Source organism: Magnolia sinica, chromosome 18 (assembly GCF_029962835.1).
Source record: "Magnolia sinica isolate HGM2019 chromosome 18, MsV1, whole genome shotgun sequence".
NCBI lineage: Eukaryota > Viridiplantae > Streptophyta > Magnoliopsida > Magnoliales > Magnoliaceae > Magnolia > Magnolia sinica.
The window spans coordinates 33,213,334-33,231,908 of NC_080590.1; the positions used below are offsets into that span (position 1 = coordinate 33,213,334).

At 40.5% G+C, this 18,575-nt stretch overlaps 1 protein-coding gene and 1 long non-coding RNA gene across 2 annotated transcripts; one reads left to right on the forward strand and one right to left on the reverse strand.

Moving 5' to 3' along the window:
• The first annotated feature begins 6,079 nt into the window (after positions 1 to 6,079).
• Positions 6,080 to 6,825, forward strand: LOC131232976 (proteinase inhibitor-like). Its single transcript, XM_058229518.1, has 2 exons — positions 6,080 to 6,137; positions 6,508 to 6,825. The coding sequence occupies exons 1-2, from the start codon at positions 6,095 to 6,097 to the stop codon at positions 6,699 to 6,701; spliced, it is 237 nt and encodes a 78-aa protein (XP_058085501.1). The 5' UTR covers positions 6,080 to 6,094; the 3' UTR covers positions 6,702 to 6,825.
• An 8,894-nt stretch (positions 6,826 to 15,719) lies between these two features.
• On the reverse strand, positions 15,720 to 17,731 carry LOC131232977 (uncharacterized). Its single transcript, XR_009165010.1, has 4 exons — positions 17,468 to 17,731; positions 17,240 to 17,351; positions 16,923 to 16,991; positions 15,720 to 16,148 (listed from the first exon to the last, which is right to left on the reverse strand). It is a non-coding gene; the product is annotated as an uncharacterized LOC131232977 (long non-coding RNA).
• Positions 17,732 to 18,575: the final 844 nt, after the last annotated feature.

The following is an 18,575-nucleotide window of genomic DNA, read 5'->3' on the forward strand; positions in this document are numbered from 1 at the left end:
CCGATTTTCAGGGCGTTACAGGTTCCCAATCGTCTATGTTTCTCAACTCTCTGGTAGAGGTCCCACATATCCCCAAAGGTCTTCTTTTTCTGGATAGAGTGGGGCTGGGCAATCTGAGAGCAAGATAACCTTCTTTTTTCAGTCCTTACGATAGGCGGGCCCTTGTCTCTTTTTGTCCTAGGGTCTACCCGAAATCTCTATTGTAATTTCCTTAATTTCAATTAGTATAATATAAAATCTTTAAAAAATTAAAAAATAATAAAATAAAATAAAAACCTCTTGGAAAAATAAATTTGTAACATGTGTGGTGTCAAGAGCCTTCTTGCACAGTGTGAGATGTGTAAGTGCTATAGTTTATATCCCTGTCTGTTGTCAAATTTGTGGTGCCAAAATCATTGTTATATATACCTTGCATAAGTGAAGCTCTCTCAAGGATCAACATTCATAAACAAGCCAAAGCTCACAACAAGCAAAGCTCACAAGTACAAGGATCAATCTTGAATGCAAGAACTGCTCACAAGACAAGACTCAAGCTGCAAGACTTCAAGAAGAGTTCAAGGCAGTTTGTAAAGAACTCAAGACACTTTCAAGATTGAGCTACATCAAGATTTCAACTACATCAAGACTTCAAGACTCATACTTCAAGGTCACTAGTTCCTAATGTTTCAATATCCTTACTTCATGGTTGAGGTTTGACTGACTATAGGTTGACCTTAGAAGTAGGTCATTTTGGATATATAAGTCGAATGTTATTTTACATTAGTTTGGTCTGTTCTTCGACTAGTCCTAGGCCTTCTTCGACTAGTCCTAAAGTTGCTTCGACCAGTCTAAGAAATTCCTCGATCAGTCGTGAGTTTGTTACAAATTTCAGATAAAATCTGTTAAGCTTCGACTAGTCCAGAAATTCGATCAGTCGTAGGAACGATGTCGACTGCATCTTCGACCAGCCGAAAATCTTCGACTCAAAATCCAGCGATGTGTTTCAGTTTTTAGTCGAAGGAAACCTACGACCAGTCGAAGGTGACCTACGACCAGTCGAAGGAAACTTTCGACCAGTCGTAGAACGGTTAGAGCTTATCCCGCCGGATCTTTCAAATATCTGTTATTGCTTCGACTAGTCGAAGAGCTCCCTAGACCAGTCGAAGATGCGATCTGCTCACCTATAAATAGTGCACGAATCTCAGAAGAAATCATCGAATTAATTAATCCATTCAAGCCAATCTTCGTCGAACTTCTGAGAGATAATTATGTGCTCCATCTAAGCTAAGTGTGCTTATTTAATATTCTCTTTCCTTAGCTTTATTTAATTAATTTTGTTTCTGCTATTCCAATCTAATTTGATAAGAGGAATTGTTATTCCCTTTCTTTGGAATCAAAATCAATTAAGGCAAGCCCTATTTGGTTTAATTTAAAATCTATTAGAATTATAACCATTATAATTGAGTACTGGACATTGAACTTGGACATTCAATCATCTACTTTGATTTGGTTCTACTGGGCTGCTACAACGAAGGAGATAATCAGGTATTTTACATTTAATTGTAAATTCCTTTTTGTTTTGGTTTCTTTCAAGATTTGCCAGAAAAATCTTGTTGTATTGGTTATCTGAGGAGAGCCAGGAAAACTCAGAAGTGGGGTTTTTTAATTGTGTAAGCCCACAGACAAAGACACAATTGTAAAGGTTTTGGGTGAACCTGGGAAAACCTATTTTTAGTGAACGCTAATATCCCCTGTGTGAGGATATTAGAGTGGAGTAGCATTTTGTGTGGCTGTTGTTTAACAGTTGGTGAACACACAGGCGAACCACTATAATCCCTTGTGTTGTGGTTGAATGATTTATGCTTCTGATTTTTAATTATTCTTTTGTGGGATGTATGTATGGTGGTGAATGTTGTAATCATTTAATTCAAGCATTTTGAGAATGTTGTAATAGTTTAGAATTTATTTTCTGCTATTCCTTTATCAGCTTGATATTCTATTTCCTTTAAAAGTTGTTCCAGCAAGGTTGCCCTGCCATTTTTATGGTGTATGGCTGTCCCTAGAACAATACATTTATGATTACAATTTATTTTAATTCAGTTTGTATTTATTTCTGCATTCCTCTTCGATTTGAGATTTGATACAAAGATCTTTCTAGAAATAAGGTTGTCCTACCATAAACTCTGGTTTTTGGTGTAAGGTTGTCCTTAGAACAACATTTGTATCAACCTCTCAAGATCTGAATTTTGAGGTTATTTTACTTTCTTGCATTGTGATTTATTTTGGCTATCATATTCTTTTTAATTCCGTTGTTATAAGTTTTATTTGGCATTGTCCTATTCACCCCTTCCCCCCCCCCAAGGACATATAGCTAGGCCTTTTCAAAATGATCCATCTTGGAGAATTTGTCGACCATAACAAACACTAAGTCCGTTCAACGCTAAGTCCGTGGGAGGCCTAGCACAAAATCTATAGATAAATCCTCACAAGAGCCATCAGGTAGTAGCAATGGAGTGTATAGGCCTGTGTTTTATGACTGCCTCTTGGAAGTCTGACACGTATGGCATTGTTGTACCACTTTTCCAACATCATGCACGCTTCAATTATGGCCAATAGTAACACTCCTCCGATTCAATTTAGAAAATAGTTTTACCCCTTCTAACATGTAAAACATATAGTCCATTTGTGATATAAGAAATTTGTAGTTTATAGTTATTTTATTTATTTGAGCGTGGTTTTTCCTGACCTGATGTCATACGAGGGTCGTAAGTTCTCCTATAGCCCTGAGGATCCTGTCAATAAGTAGTTCGTTTTCAATAACGTGAGGAGTAGGTGTCCCTGATAAGGCTCCGTCATTCAAGTTAAATTCTAACATGACCTATGATTATTTAAACAAATAAGCTTTAGTATACTAACATCTAAGTAAGACATGAGACGTTAAGTTTTTCTTTTGTAGATATTATTATAGAAATGCATCTTAAGTTAATGATTCTATGTTAAAATCCCCCCTAGGTCCTCAATTTGATGTTAAACCTGGGCTCTGATACCAACTTGCCACGCCCCAAAATCCCGGTAACCGAATAAGGTATTCAGGACCAAAATTCCAAGTTCGTCAGTTTTAATAAATTGATATTCATTACAATCCACATAATTCCATAAAATTTAATAGATATTCAGAGTCATTTAAAAGGAAAATATTGTTGAAATAATATAATGTTTACTAAATTCCACTCTTTTGATACTTTTCTTTTTGTTCTACATCGAAATTCAAAATTCAAAATAAACCTAAATAACAAAAAGGAATTAAAATGTAAACTAAACTTAATAGTAGAGGCCTGCCTGCTCTTAGTATTCCAGTTTTGCACTTATACATTTTTTTGTAATAGGGTAAGGATAACAACCCAATAGAATCATTTCTTACCTAAAATTTAAAATATTCAAATTATATTATTTTTTTTTTTATAAATAAGAGAGAAAAATAGAATACGGATAATAAAAAAAACATAAATTTAAGCATTAGAATCGTAAATATGTTATGTAAGTGATACTTTCCATGAATTCTCATAAATAATATACATTATCTCTTACAACACTATACCCAAGTGGATGGCCACATTGCATTAATGTCACCCACCGGTACGTCGTGGTAAGGGATCCATTTATACATTAGTTGGTCTAACTACTGCTCCAGCTGTACCTTTGATGTATGCCCGTGCACACAATTATACTCATACGTCGTAAACAAAGAAGACTCTATGTGATGCCCCGTCACTGTGGCCACATGTGGGCGGGACACGTGGGCGGGCCCCAAAATGGCTTGCAGGCTACTGTGTGGCTGGCAGGCTATTGTGCACACAGTGAAGGTGAAACTTTGTCCCACATTGGAAGTGTCGTCTGAAGTAATGGTAGTTATATGTGGAGTTGTCACCCTATACTGTATTAGACCTTTTGGGGGAGTTCCCCAAGAACAAAACCGTACGGGCTGTGCCCAGAGCGGACAATATCATACAGTGTAGGCATAGGCTGTTACAAATGGTGTCAGAGTCAAGGACGGCTCTGCCCTCGGTGGGGGATATTGTGACGCCCCGTCACTGTGGCCATATGTGGGCGGGCACACGTGGGCGAGCGCACATGTGGGCGGGCCCCAAGATGGCTGGCAGGCTATTCTGCACACAGTGAAGGTGAAACTTTATCCCATATCGAAAGTGTTGTCTGAAGTAATGTTAGTTATATGTGGAGTTGTCACCCTATACTGCATGAGGCCTTTTGAGGGAGTTCCCCAAGAACAAAACCGTGCGGGCTATGCTCAGAGCAGACAATATCATACAGTATGGGCGTGGGTTGTTACACTCTAAAGGATCTAATGGGTTATGGGGTCTTTCACCTAGGGGACACAATCACCCTACTTGCTAGTTTTAGGATCTTATACAAAAGGAACACGATCAGCCTACTTATTTACATTACATCCAACATATCAATATCGATGCTTAATGAATGCTAGAAATATATGTAAAGTGAATCATTGTTTCGTAATTGAAAATATAAATATAAAGCTATCATGGATTTATTCTCATACTTTTAATACTCTTAAAATAATATTCTAAATTTATTATAAGAATCAATAATTACTTAATTGAATTATAGATATATCAACAATACAAATTGAATTATAGATATATCATATTATGGTTCCACCAGTCAAAATTGGCTAATCTATTTTAAAATGGTACCAGTGAGTTTTAAACTTTAACTAGCATATCATCCCACTAGTTTCCCCATATTATGGTGCAAATGTGATGAATTGGATACATGGAAGTCCAAAATTTTGATCTGGATCAGCCAACATATCCCAGCCCATTCCTCATGAGCCAATAGATGATAACCATACGGATCAGTTGATCCTAACCATCCGATCAATGATTTCTTCTGTTGTAGTCATCTATTTCCCAAGACACCAATCAGATGGTTAGAGTCTTTGGATCTAAGCGATTCATAATTTTTTTTTTAATGGAAGTTGGGGCCTACCAAGTGTACCATCTATTTTGATGATCATACTGTTATTTTATCATTTATGAAAACTGTCCATTTTGCAAGCCATTGATCCAATGGTCAAGATAATCCAGTTTGGTTTAATGTTGGTGGCCCATGAAGATGAATATTGTCCGCGTGTCCAATACAACCCATTTGCACCCTGATAAGTAGGATGCCTTGATCAAGTTGGAAAGTACTTCCTTCTGGGGATTGCTTATGGAGGTTTCTCCCTTCTCGACGGAAGCAGACTGCGTGGTGTGCCGCGCACCACCGACCTCCAGTGGTGATTTTTTGACATACTAAGTTCTGTGGGGCCCACCATTATGTATTATGTTATATCCACACCGTCAATCCATTTTGCGAGATCAAAATCGAAGCAGATTCAAAGCTCAAGTGGAACACAATGCAGAAAGAATTAGCGACCATGACGCCCACTGTTGAAACCTTCCAGTGGTCCGCAAGCAGTTTTCAATGCCGCACACCACCGACCTCCAGTGATGTTTATTTGTCGTTAGCCTGTTAATAAGGTCACACAGAACTGGATGAAGGGAGAGCAAAAACATCGGCTTGATACAAAACTTCTGTGGCCCCAAGCAGTTTTCAATGGTAAGCATTTTATCTCCACCGCTTTTCTGTGGTGTGGTCCACTTGATCTTACATCTGCCACATTTTTTGGCCCGCATACTAAAATGATCTATAAAAATGGATGGACGGTGTGGATATAACACATACATCATTGTGTGACCCACAGAACTTGGTGAGGTTAACACACCGCAGAGGTGGGTTGTGTGCGCCACGTAATCGGCTTCCCTTCTCGATAAGCTTTGACATGGGAAACCTAACATTGTGGTGGCTTCCTTAAACGTCTAAAACTCTCTCTCTCTCTCTCTCTCTCTCTCTCTCTCTCTCTCTCTCTCTCTCTCTCTCTCCAAATTCAATATTCAAACTTCAAACTTCAAATATAACAGCTACTTAGTCAAGAACTCCAAAGCGTGAGACAACTCCCACTTGCAAGACACCATTCTATAAATACACAAATCCTCCTGTGAGTTTCTTAATCCAGAACAAACAAAGAAATCAAAAGATGGCATCTGAATGCACTGGTAAGCGATTGTTTCACCATGCAGGTACTTTGCCAACATGCAGCACATGCGCAAAATCCAAGCTACGTATTAGATGGCCCCAACAAATGTATGTCGTGGCCCAAAATCAGACTGCCCAATTCATTTTTGTGAGCCACAACCGTAGTCCGCAGTGGACAACTTGAAAAATTTTTATAAAACCATCCAGTGTTCTTCTATACATGTGGCTCAGCCTGGTTTTGGGGTGAAGGCCATCTAATTCTGGTGTTCTCCTGATAAGTGTCTTGAATCTCACACATGTGCCACATGTCGTTGTGTGTGTTTGTTAGATGCGAGTAGAAAAAGCTATGTTAGTTTATCTGTAATTCTTTATCATAAAGTGTTGAATGATACTTATTTTTCTTCGAATGTGTAGGTAAAAGCGAATGGCCGGAGCTGTTGAATGTAACGGGAGAGGTTGCAAAAACGACTATTGAGAGGGAGAATCCATCGGTAACTGCCTACATCATTGATGAGGGAGCGGTTGTCGACACACAATTTCGCTGCGATAGGGTTTGGGTTCGGGTTAACAACAATGGTGTGGTTACGAGGATTCCAAAAATTGGGTAGAACATGTAACATGGTATTGAAAGACTCGTATGAACTATTGTATTACTATATGAAAAGGATGACCTCACATGAGACTTCTACACTCATGTATGCTTTATAAATAAAATCCCTCTATTCTTCTTTATTCAAATCTAACATAGATATGAAAGCCATGGATATATGTTCAGTCACCACATTACGGTGGCTTGGGAGGTAGATCTAATTCGTCTGGACTAGGATAGATCTCAGCCCTGCTTTCTGATAGCCATTTATAATTACAGATAAAATGCAGATAAAAATGGTTGACGTGGAAACAACTAAATTTTCACATACAAACCTGACTTTTACATGGCTCATGCAAAATATAGGGGGATTTTAATGATTGATATCCAATCACTATTGTTTTCCTGTGGTGGGGTCCACCTGATATTTACATCCCTCTCATTTTTTTGGATCAAGCACTAAAATGATCTGTAAAAATGGATGAACAGCATGGATGAAATACATACATCATGATGGGGACCACCAGCCATGGCGCTGGTGGCAGGGGGAGTAGCCAATCCGTTTCTATCTCAGCCCTGCTTTCTGACCGCCATATACAATTACAGATAAAAAATGTTGACGTAGAAACAACTAAATTTTCACATACAAACCTGACTTTCTAGGCAGCTTGTCAGCTCATGCAAAATATAGGAGCCATGTAAAAGTGAGTCAGACTATGAAAATTATCCGGTGCAAAAAATAAGGCTGGTCCCCTCATCAAGGGAATGTACTTTCAATATATATGTGGGCCTGGATGTTTGCACCACCTGATATGGGTCAGGCTTCGGTTGTACATAGGCTGGTGGATCCATCAGAGGCCTGTTTTTAGGCTCAATTAATTTATTAAGGTTGGGATGGGGCGTAGGTTTAGAAAATTTTCTAAGGCCCTGCCCTAAGCGCAATTAGTAGGTGCATTTATGACTTGATGGTCAGGCTTGGGCTGATTAAATTTTGAGTCGTTCAAACCTGTACACTGAGGTAAGGGTGACAATGGGGCCACCCCATCAGCCTCGGTGACCCAATCCAGGAGTGCCAAGGCTTGGCCCACTAAACTTAGCCTGAGGTCTGGACCCAGGCCCGAAATGTAGATCAGATGTTCGGGCTGGACTGGGCCAAGTTCAATTATGAATATCCCGGCCCGGCACATCAATCTTATCCAATCATTAAGTTGGCCACCCTTAAATAGCTTAAAGACACTTATTAATGGTTACCTACTATGCACATTTAATAGCTTAAATTAACCATTTTTAATGATCCAAACTAATTACCTTTGATGTTAGTCATCCATCATGTGGGGCCCACTATCAATGTTATTGTCCATCATATGAGGCACATCTTCAATATCCATTGCCCATCATGTGGAGCCCACCTTTGATGTGGATTGTCCATCATGTGAGCCCACCTTTGATGTTAGTCATCCATCATGTGGGACCCACCATGGATATGGGCCACTCATCATTAGGCAGACCTTTGATGTGGATTTTCTATCATGTGGGACCCATCTTGATTTGGATCATCCATCATGTAGGGCCCACCATTATTAAGTGCACATCATGCGGGCCCCACCATCATTCTGGGTTGCCCATCATGTAGGCCCCACCTTCAATGTGAGTTGCTCATCATGTGAGGCTCGCCTTGGATGTGGGCCATTCATCATTAGGGATGTAGATTATCCATCATGTGGGGCCACCTCAATATGGGTCATCATCATGTGGGGCCCACTAAATCATCTATCCATTCATTGGATGATTTTCCAATTTCATGAACTTAAAAGGGGTTCTTGGCCACTAAAAGCATATTCCCTTAAATTATTTTCTAAGTTGTTATATCACCAATGAAATGAAAGAAATAAATTACTTTTGGAAGTTGAAAAGCAATAAAATAAAATAAGTTACTTTTTCTATTGAAAAAATAATAAAATAAAACTAACTTATTTAAGAAAAATAATTTATCCACTGTAGTTTAAAAAGCTACTTATTTGGTAGTATCCAAACGGGCTTAAGGGACAACTAAATTGATTTGAATCAATGGTTATGGTCAATAGCAGGAGTTACATTTCATACCATTAGGTCACAGAAATCAACAGTATAGATGTCATCGTGAGTAGATTGCTTTGTGTGAACTGATTGTACAGAGGCCTAAATTGGTTGAGGCCAGAGTTTGAATAGCTTAGATTGAACCCATTTGATAATTTGACATTCCATGGCCCATTAATTGATGTGCCATCCAAATCAAAAAAGGAGGGAAAATGTAAGAGGTACTTTCTGGCTCTGAAATCTAAACTACTTTATAAAGATTGTCTTCTAGGTGTGGGGCCAACATTTATAAAATGGATGGTTCAGATCAATGTAATTTCCGCACAAGCCATCTAATTGTTGGCAATCAGTGCAGAAGTGCAGCAAAGTGATCAAGAGAAATTTCATCTAATGCCAGAGGATCTACACCATCGATCAGAAAGCAGTACTTAGAAGCATAACCAACCACCAGAGTATTAAGGATAATGGTGGAATGGACAGTTTGCACCTGATACTAAAAACGAAGGCCCAAGGCTGAGCCGAAAAAAATATGGTTGGGCCAGGCCTGGCCCGACCAATCCAGCCCAAAATATAACATCCCTATTTACCACTTAAACATTTATAATCTAATATTGATCAAGTGGGCCACGTATGCACAAAAAATAGACATTTCAAAGGAATTGGTTGCCTAAGTAAGGATTAGGATTGCATTTTTGTAGGATAGTAAAGTTGGGTCGAGTTGGGTCGGGGCTAAAATGATTTACGCCCAAGCCAGACCAGAAAATTCATCGAACCAAGAATGTGAGGCCCAAGCCCAGTCCACAGGCCTTGCTAATAGGTCCAGCCCAAAGCCGGGTCGGGCTCGTTAGGCATGCTTTACAGCCATTGACACCCTTAATAAAAGAAATCCCCCCTTTACAACTAGGGTTGGGCACAGGTCGACTCGACTCGGCAAACTTGACTTATTTGACTCGTTTAAACCTGACTTAATCTGAACCAAGTGGGTGAGTCGATCCGAACCGAGTAGGCTTCGTCCAATCCAAACTCAAACCAAGTCGAGTTTAGGTCACCCAATAACTCGACTCAACTCGACCCGTAATCCAACTCGGCCCTGACTCGACTTGATTTGAAACTCAACTCATGTGTGCATGTGTAGAGAGAGAGAGAGAGAGAGAGAGAGAGAGAGAGAGAGAGAGAGGAATGCTCACCCATGCACTTTCTTACATGAGCATCCATACGTACCTTTGCACATGTCTTTTTTTTTTCTTTTTTTCTTTTTTGAAGACATCAAGGCTGGTATTTGGCATGTATTCAGGTTTTTTTTTAGGCTAGACCCTTTTTTTTAAAATAAGCCTCTTTTTTTCAATAAAAAATTACAATCTAAGCCATTCAGGTGGGAAAATTACAACTGAAGCAGAGAAAAATGATCTGTCACACCTATCATAAACTATACAAAAGAGGGCCCAAGGCCAGACAAGAGACCAAAAGCGAAAAAGACCTCGATCCCAAGGGGGGAGAGGAGAAACTAGCACTAAATCTGAGGAGCGAGAGCGTGTTCACAGATGGCCCCTAACCAGTTTTATCAAGGACTTGGCCTCTAATGTAACGGGGCAGGGAGGAGGTATTGGGAAAAAACCTATTAGACTTGCGGCTTGTTCCCGATTTTTGCCAAGCTATCAGTTGGCCCATTGGCTTCACGAAGGACATAAGAGAGAGTAAAAGAGGCCCCGTTGATAAGTGTACAAATTCTGGTTAGCCAGTATGACCACTTTCAGGATGGGGCGGTATTCTTCTGTAAGCAATTAACGGCCCAGTTGGAGTCAGATTCCAAGATAATATTATGAAGCCCAAGGTCCAAACAGTATTTAATACCATCATGAATGGCCTGCAATTCGGCGGAGTTGTTGGAGGCTTCCCCGTAGCCACTGGTGAAGGCGAAAAGCAAATTACCAAGGTGACCGCGACAAATTCCTCCGTTGCCAGCAGGGCTGGGATTGGATAAGGCGAAACCATCAACGTTTATTTTGAGAAATCCCTCTAGCGGTCTAATCCACTTAACAATTGAGAAGATGCGAAAGGACCGAGGGGCTCGGCGAGGAGCGGGAGCAGCAAGGCTGGTCTAAGAGGGAGGGATAACAACTCTCGAGAATTGGGGAAAGAGGGTAATCAGCCACCATTTCACGTTTGAGAACACCCTAGAGGCAGAGGGCACTCTATTGTCGAATCTAGCCCCATTCCTAGCTTTCTAGATCTCCCAAAGAAGAAAAGCATGGGCAAGGAGAAAGCACATCGAGCAGATATTGCGAGGCAAAGGCCAGAACCACCACCAATGGATGTGCTCCTGGATAGAGGAGTGGCTGAACAGGGGAACTCCGAACATATCGGCAATAAGATTCCATAGATTGCCTGTCAGTGCGCCATCCAAGAAGAGATGGGAGGGGGTCTTAGTATGAGGGCAGGATGTGGGGCTGATCGTGCAACAGTTGCATTTGGAAGCCAACTGAACGCCCTTCCTTTGGATAAGAGCGTCGATGGGCAGAGAATTACCAGAAGCTTCCAGACGAATAGAGAAATTTTAGGAGGGATCGAAGAGTGCCAAACGATCTTTGCCTAGGGAAGAGTTTGATCTCTATCACGAATGATGTTTTAAACAAATTTAATAGTGAATATGCTCGCAGGCTTGAAGGGCCATAGAAGATGGTCGTCATTGTCCGACGTGTAGAAACCCCCCTGAGAGATGAGCTGGGATAACCACGCTAGGAGAGGAGCAAGAATATTCTGTTTCAAGCCGCTAGTGCCAAGGAAATTTGCTATCGAGTTGTCGCTAGATGTGACAGGGATGTTAAGGGAAGGAAGAGAGTCCAAGGGGCCCAAACAGGTCCAGTTACTATGCCACATGCTGCACACACCACACCCAATCAAAACCTGCGCATGGTGGTCCAAAACAGGGAAAATACGCTCCAGTATTTTCCAGATGGGGGAGGCATGCAGCGATCCGATGGGAGAGCGTAAATCGGGCAAAGCCAGTGAGTATTTGGAGTGCATAAAACTACCCCAAAGGTTGTTGTTCCTGTCTTACTTGACCCCCCACGCCATCTTTGGATGGAGGGAGCGCATAACTTCCTTCAGCTTCCTGATGCTGAGGCCACCCTCGGATTTGGGCTTGGAGATGAAGCTCCACTTCCACAAATGAAGCTTCAGCTTCCCGTCATTGCAACCCTAAAAAAAAAATTGCGAGGATACTCTCAATAGACTTTAGGACCTATTTTGCAACAATCGTGGAGGCAATAGTTTGAATCGGGACCCCGCTAAGCACGTTGGCAAACAAGGCAAACCAACCTACTTGGGAGAGGATCCTAGCCTTACACCCTCTGACCCTAGCTGCCAATTTATCAATCAACAGGGAGAAGAATCTACTCTTAATTTTTCCTTTGATAATCGGAACTCCCAGATATGAGAAGACACTTGCGGCCTTACTAATCCCAAGGATCTCTTCAATGCTTCTGATCCCGGAAGATGTAAGCTTAGAGGAGCAATAGAAGGCGCTCTTGCGCGGGTTGATTCTTTGGCCTGAGATGGATTGGTAGCGAGAGAGGAAGGATTTGACAACTTGAAGGGATTTTTTGGAACTGTTGAGGAACAGAACTGTATCATCAACATAGAGAAGATGAGAGATCTGCTTGCATCCTTGTTTCACTTTAAAAGGAATGCACAGCCCACTGGAGGTTAGATGGGGCCCCCGCTAAGAACTTCAGAAGAAAGAATGAATAGGCTTGGGGAAAGGGGATCTCCTTGGCGTAGACCATGGGTTGATTTGAAGAAACCACAGCTCGACCCATTCACTAGAACCAAGAGCCAGTTGTTATTCTAGCAGGCTTCAACTAACTGAACTGACCTCGGATCAAATCCAAATTTTAGCAGAACCTCTTTTAGAAAATTCTAATCCACTCTATCATACACTTTTTCCATGTCAAGCTTCAATACAATATTTCCTCCTATCGATGTCTCTGAAAATCTCTTGCCCTAGGGTGATGTTCTCAGTAATGTAACGGCCCTTAACAAAAGCCCCTTTCTCCAAAGAAATCAACTTTGGAAGAAGGGCATTCAGCCTACTAGCAAGAACATTGGCAAAAATTTTGTAAATGAAATTGCATAAACTGATAGGCGTGTAGTCAGCAAAGGATCTGGCTCCTGATTTCTTTGGCACTAAATAGACCAGCGTAGTAGAGAAGGACCTGGGAAGCTCGTCTCTTTGAAAGAAGTCAACCACAGCAGCATGGACATCATTAGAATAATAGGCCAGCAGCCAGAGAAAAACACTGTAGATAGACCGTCCGGCCCAGGAGAGCTATCCCTAGGCATTTTGAAAACTACTGCTCAAACCTCCTCCAAAGACAGGCAGCGAAGGAGCATTATGTTGTCTTCAACGGAGACCAAAGAAGGAATATGGCTCAATAGCTCACCCATGGAAGACGCAAGGGACGAACTAGGATCTACAATAATAAGGGGACTGGAAGAATAAAACAACCTCCCTTTGAATGGAGGGCTGATCTGAGATGCATCTGCCATCATCTATCTAAATTTCAATGATTCCCAGCCTGCGAACCTTTTTAGAAGCCGAGAGATGAAAAAACTTCGTGTTTCTATTGCCATCTTCCAACCAAGAAATACGGGATTTCTGCTTCCACAAAATTTCTTCTGCAAGCTCCATCTTGGACAGCTTGAGTTTGGCCTCAACAATAGGAGTTGAAGTAATTTCAGGGTCGCTTTACGTGCTGGTTTCCAGATGAGAGAGCTCCTGCTCCGCTTTGGTAACATTCAGAAAGACGTTGCCAAAGACGTCCCGATTCCATATTTTTAGTTGCAACTTAACCTTCTTCAATTTTTAGCAATAGATTCACCACGGGCTGCGAAGAGAGATCCATCTCCCAAGCATCGGCGACAGTCGCTGAGAAGCCACATCCGCTGGAAATGGAAGGGCCTGGGGGCCAAGGGGGGCGCTCTGGGGAAGGACAACAAGAGTGGGGTATGGTCAAAATTAACTCTAGGAAGGTGCTTAACAAGGAAACCAGGGAACCTGTGCATCCAGTTGCCGTTACAGAGAAGACGGTCTAGCCTAGCCCAAGCCTGAGAGATGCTCGCTTGGTTATTACACCAGGTGAACTTGCTTCCGACAAATCCAACATCAATCAGCCCTGCTTTATCTGTGGCTTCTCGGAATTCTCACGAGCTATCTGGATCATGATGTTTATAGCCAAGCCTTTCCGCAGAGTCAAGAACAACATTAAAGTCCCTGCACATAGCCCACGAAGCAGAAGAAGATGAGGCGAGAGCCTCCAATGAGTCCCAGAGGGGTCTCCTGTCCAATCTCGAGCATTTTACGTAAATTAAAGATAGCCTGGGGGAGATAACCTGGTTTTGAACTAAAATTTCTACAGAAATCATTTGATTAGTTGAATCGATGACCGAAATATTGAGATCATCTCTGTGGTAAATCCAGATTTTACCACTATCAATGGTGTTCGAGATGGAGGAGTGGAAGCCAAGCTTTAGGCCAATGCCCACTCTCCAACTATCTCTAGCCATGGGCTCCAAAACAGCAATGATGGAAGGCTTATGAGCCGGAATAAGCCTTTGGTGGTCCGGATCGTGGCCGCATTGGCCAAGCCACGGGCGTTCCATATAAGGATGCACTACAAGAAAAAGGGGCTTTAGCCTTGGTTCAAAACTGTGGTTAAAAAGGTTAAAAACTGAGGCTGAAGCCTTTAGCCTTAGTTTTGCCTCAGTTATCCAAACCGGGGTTGAAACCCCAGTGGCTAAAGGCTTTAGCCCTCAGTTTTAGCAACCGAGGCTAAAATGACTTTTATAACCTCGGTTCTTCAAGTGAGGGTAAAAACCTTTTTAGCTTTAATTTTCTCGAAATGAGGCTAAATCAAAATTTTAGCCTCCATTATTTTCAACTGAGACTAAATCCAAATTTTAGCCTCTATTGCCTCCAACCAAAGCTAAATCTATTTTTAACCTCGATTCTCAACAACCGAGGCTAAAGCCTTTAGCCACGGGAGTTGTAATCTCAGTGTAGGTAACTAAGGCAAAACTGAGACTAAAGATAGATTTAGCCTTTGTTGACATCAATTGAGGCTAAAATCAATTTCTAACATCATTTATCAATAATCGAGGCTAAATCATTTATTTTAACCCATTCATAAACCTATGCATATTCAATGGCCATTGATCAAATGTCTTGCATTCTTGTTCTCATAAGGTAACAACTCATGGAGAAAAACCTGAGAATCGCACCGACTTTTCAAATTGAAATTTTAGTTTCTATTTGGAATAGAAATCTGGGGAAAAAAAAAAAGAATTCAACAACTGAAGCTTTGATCAACCGTCATCACTGGATTCTAATTTAGATTGCTAGATCTTGACTGCAACAACTGAAGCCTCTGGTCCATCTCAGAGAAATCAGCCAACATGATGGAGCTATAGTTGGGAGAGATCTAGTGCGTCATCGGCAGTGGAAGCTTTCCTCTGCTAATGGCCATAATCACAGGATCGATGAATTCAACATCAACATAGCTGCTATTTCCAGCAACTTGTTGTTGCAGATTCAAATTAGCTAACTACCAAGGAACGGATACTGTGCAACTGAACCTGCCACAAGAAGGAATATAAGCATCCACAACAATCAGAAAAAAGATCTTACCAGCAAGAAAATAAAAAATAGATGGTAGCAAAACTGCAAGAATTTGAGCCAGTAGATCAATGGTAGACGGGGTGCATTTCAACATTGAGGTCTCAGATTTGAACCTTGCTTACCAGCCAATCAACAAAAACAAAAGAAAAGAAAAAGATTTTTAAAAAATATCTTGAAACTGCCAATGAAATATCGGCATGTATTCAACAATAAATTATCAGACTTACAGATATTATGTTGCACCAAAAATCCGTGAATATTGATCTTAGTAATGACACTACTGGCAAAATAAGGTGAATGCCATTTTAATGGGAATCTACATATGTCGTGGTTACAAAAGGGGATAAAAATGGTCATGCCCCAGGAATCAGAAGTGAAACTAGAAAAAGACCTGATTAGCGAAGCTGACTCCACACCCCAGGAAGATCCTTCCTATAATGAGCATGGCAAGGTTCTGGGCAGCTGCATTTAGCACCACGCCAATGATGAAGAAAATCCCTGCAATGAGCATGGTCAGCCTCTGACCGAGGTTTCTTGTGGTGTAGGATGCGAAGAAGGTCGAAGTCAAGCCAGCCAGATACAACGATGATGTGAATAGCTGAAGGCCGTGGTTGTCGTATTTGCAGTAATTGCTGTCCAAACCAGGATCTTTGGTCTTTCGATAGACCACTGGAAAGAACTTCATCAAGAAGGCGTCCATCGATGTTACACCACCTGCAACAGAGAAACCAATACACCACCATGTCAGAGGAGTGATTCATAACAATTAGACTTGCATGTTTATTTTATACTCAAGGCCCTGTTTGGTAGTCACCCAAAAAAGTGAGTTGATCTAATTGTTCAATGTAATGATTTATTTTATGCATTGGAGATCAAAATCTCTAATATATAATTACTGCTATCTAGAGTGAGATTAATTCCTATATAGGTGTTTGGCAACAGAACTAAGCATTTTTTTTTTTTAAATAAAGAGTTCCAAATGGAACATGTTTTCAATTTTTTATTTTTTAAAAGGATTGAGGGCGATTAATCTCATTGGTAAAAATAAAGAATGCAATGCACCGGAAACAGAAAAGGTATGCAAGCAGGCATATTATAGCACTCAACCAGAAACATATACAAGTAGGCACCCATGACGCATATGCACAAAAGCATGTTATATGGATAATCCAATTGTAGCAATGTATCAAAACAGTTATTGAACTGTAGCGAGATTTTTGCCAACTTTTTAGATTATTTTTTTTCTAATCACTCCAGAGTGCAGGTAAAACACGTGGTTCTTTGCATCCCCCATATGACATATTATAACCAACCAACATTCCAGATTAGTTCTGCGTCTAACGAATATGGCACATGGAAAAGAAGCCTATGAACAATGATAACAATGTAGTTCTCTACATTGCATGAATAAAGTAGTATAAGTCTACCAACCAACATAACAAGTCAGTTCATCAAAGAAAAAGGAAAGGAAATAGAAATAAAATTTACATGGAAAAGATGCCAGATCGAATTGGTCTTTGAGTAGATCACTTTCATTGGAAGTAATTGCAGCTTCCCCTGAAGAAAAAGTAAGGCGGTGAGATTGCCAGCTTTGCCATCAGCTAAGAACTTCCTAAGCTCAGGAATAACAAAGGTGGCTTCTTTTTTATCTCCACTCCCAAACTCAGAGAAAGCTTTCAGAATGCATGTCCTCCTGAGCTGATATTGTACAACCAAATCAGAGCTTATCCAGAAAGAGACAGATAGGCAGCATGCCACAGGAAATTAAATGACCTATGGAAGCATATACATTTGATATGGCATACCTCTGAAACTGTAATATCAGAAACAGGTTTTGCCAACAGAACATACAGGGGTGATGCATTTTGCACTTGCACTTCATCACTCCTAGTCCCAAGCGATATGGTCATTTGTATTCTAAAAGTCAAATGATGGTGATATAGTCAGTGTCCTCAGGTTTGAATGGCTAAAGACAATGATGATGCTACATAACAAACATATCAGTTCAGCTACATAAAAGAAAAATGTAAGACCTGTGGCTCAAAATCATCGGCCAGAAGGATGTTCGATGATTTCACATCCCTATGGATAATGGACTAAGCACTGCAGCTATGTAGATAATCAAGTGCCTCAGCTACATTGATAGCAATCTTATATCTCTGATTCCAACTGAGGACAACATGATCTTTTTTTCCTAACAACACAAATGATGGAAAAGATCAGCAACTGGAAGATTAAATCCAATCTACCTGCAATTTATTCAATAGAGTTGAACAATATACCTTGAAGGTTTTCTTCCAAACTAAGCTGAAAAACTTCAGGAACAATAATTCACATCATGTGGTCCCCAAAGTGTAATGCAGCAAGCAAGTATGCTAGCCTCTGTGAAAGGAGGTAGATACCAAAATGACAACATGATTACTACTTGTTACAAATTAAAGTATACAAGCAAAACCTCCTAGAGCAATGCTTCGACATTTTAGCATCAAAATAGAACCTTTTCATCATTCCTTTTCATACCACCCACATAAAAGGCAAGCTAATTTAAAGTATCAGACTTGATGAAATTGGAACTTGTACCATAGCACACTGCGTGATTCAAAATATAACCCAAAAAATAGGGAAGTAAACCCACCACCCTAGCAAGCACACCAGTATTAGCATTTGGCCCAGTGCCTTCCCATAGCTTCACCACAAGTGCCTGAAATGTGATAACCTCAGTAGATGAGATGACATACATTTAGCTTGTACTAAGGACCAAATCACCGAGTTCTTACAATTTAGCAAGTACATTGTGAAGATCTTAGGTGAATTATTCCATTGGCAATGACATGTTTATATACTAAAGGTAACCTAAAATCTAATATAATCTAATCTATAACAGATATTTCAAATATAGTTAGAGCATTTTAAAAACTTGGACTAGTTGTTGAAAGTTTGCTGATATCAGAAGTCAACATAATAACCAGCTACAAGCCACTAGCTAATGGAGTTCTTTAGCAAACAAGAGTTCATTAGCAAACAAAGCATGAAGCGAAAAAGCTTCATGCCAAAAATTCATGCCAATCCACTGTAATTATTACTCTACTCAACACTGGTCTTGCTACTATCTTATATTCTAGTATAAATTGGTTGCCAAGG

What these genes read in the sequence shown, in the direction of transcription:
- LOC131232976 (XM_058229518.1), top strand. Translation starts at nt 6,095, where the DNA reads ATGGCATCTGAATGCACTGGTAAGCGATTGTTTCACCATGCAG. An exon ending in GCGATTGTTTCACCATGCAG is followed by an intron (nt 6,138 to 6,507) that starts GTACTTTGCCAA and finishes TCGAATGTGTAG; the next exon opens with GTAAAAGCGAATGGCCGGAG.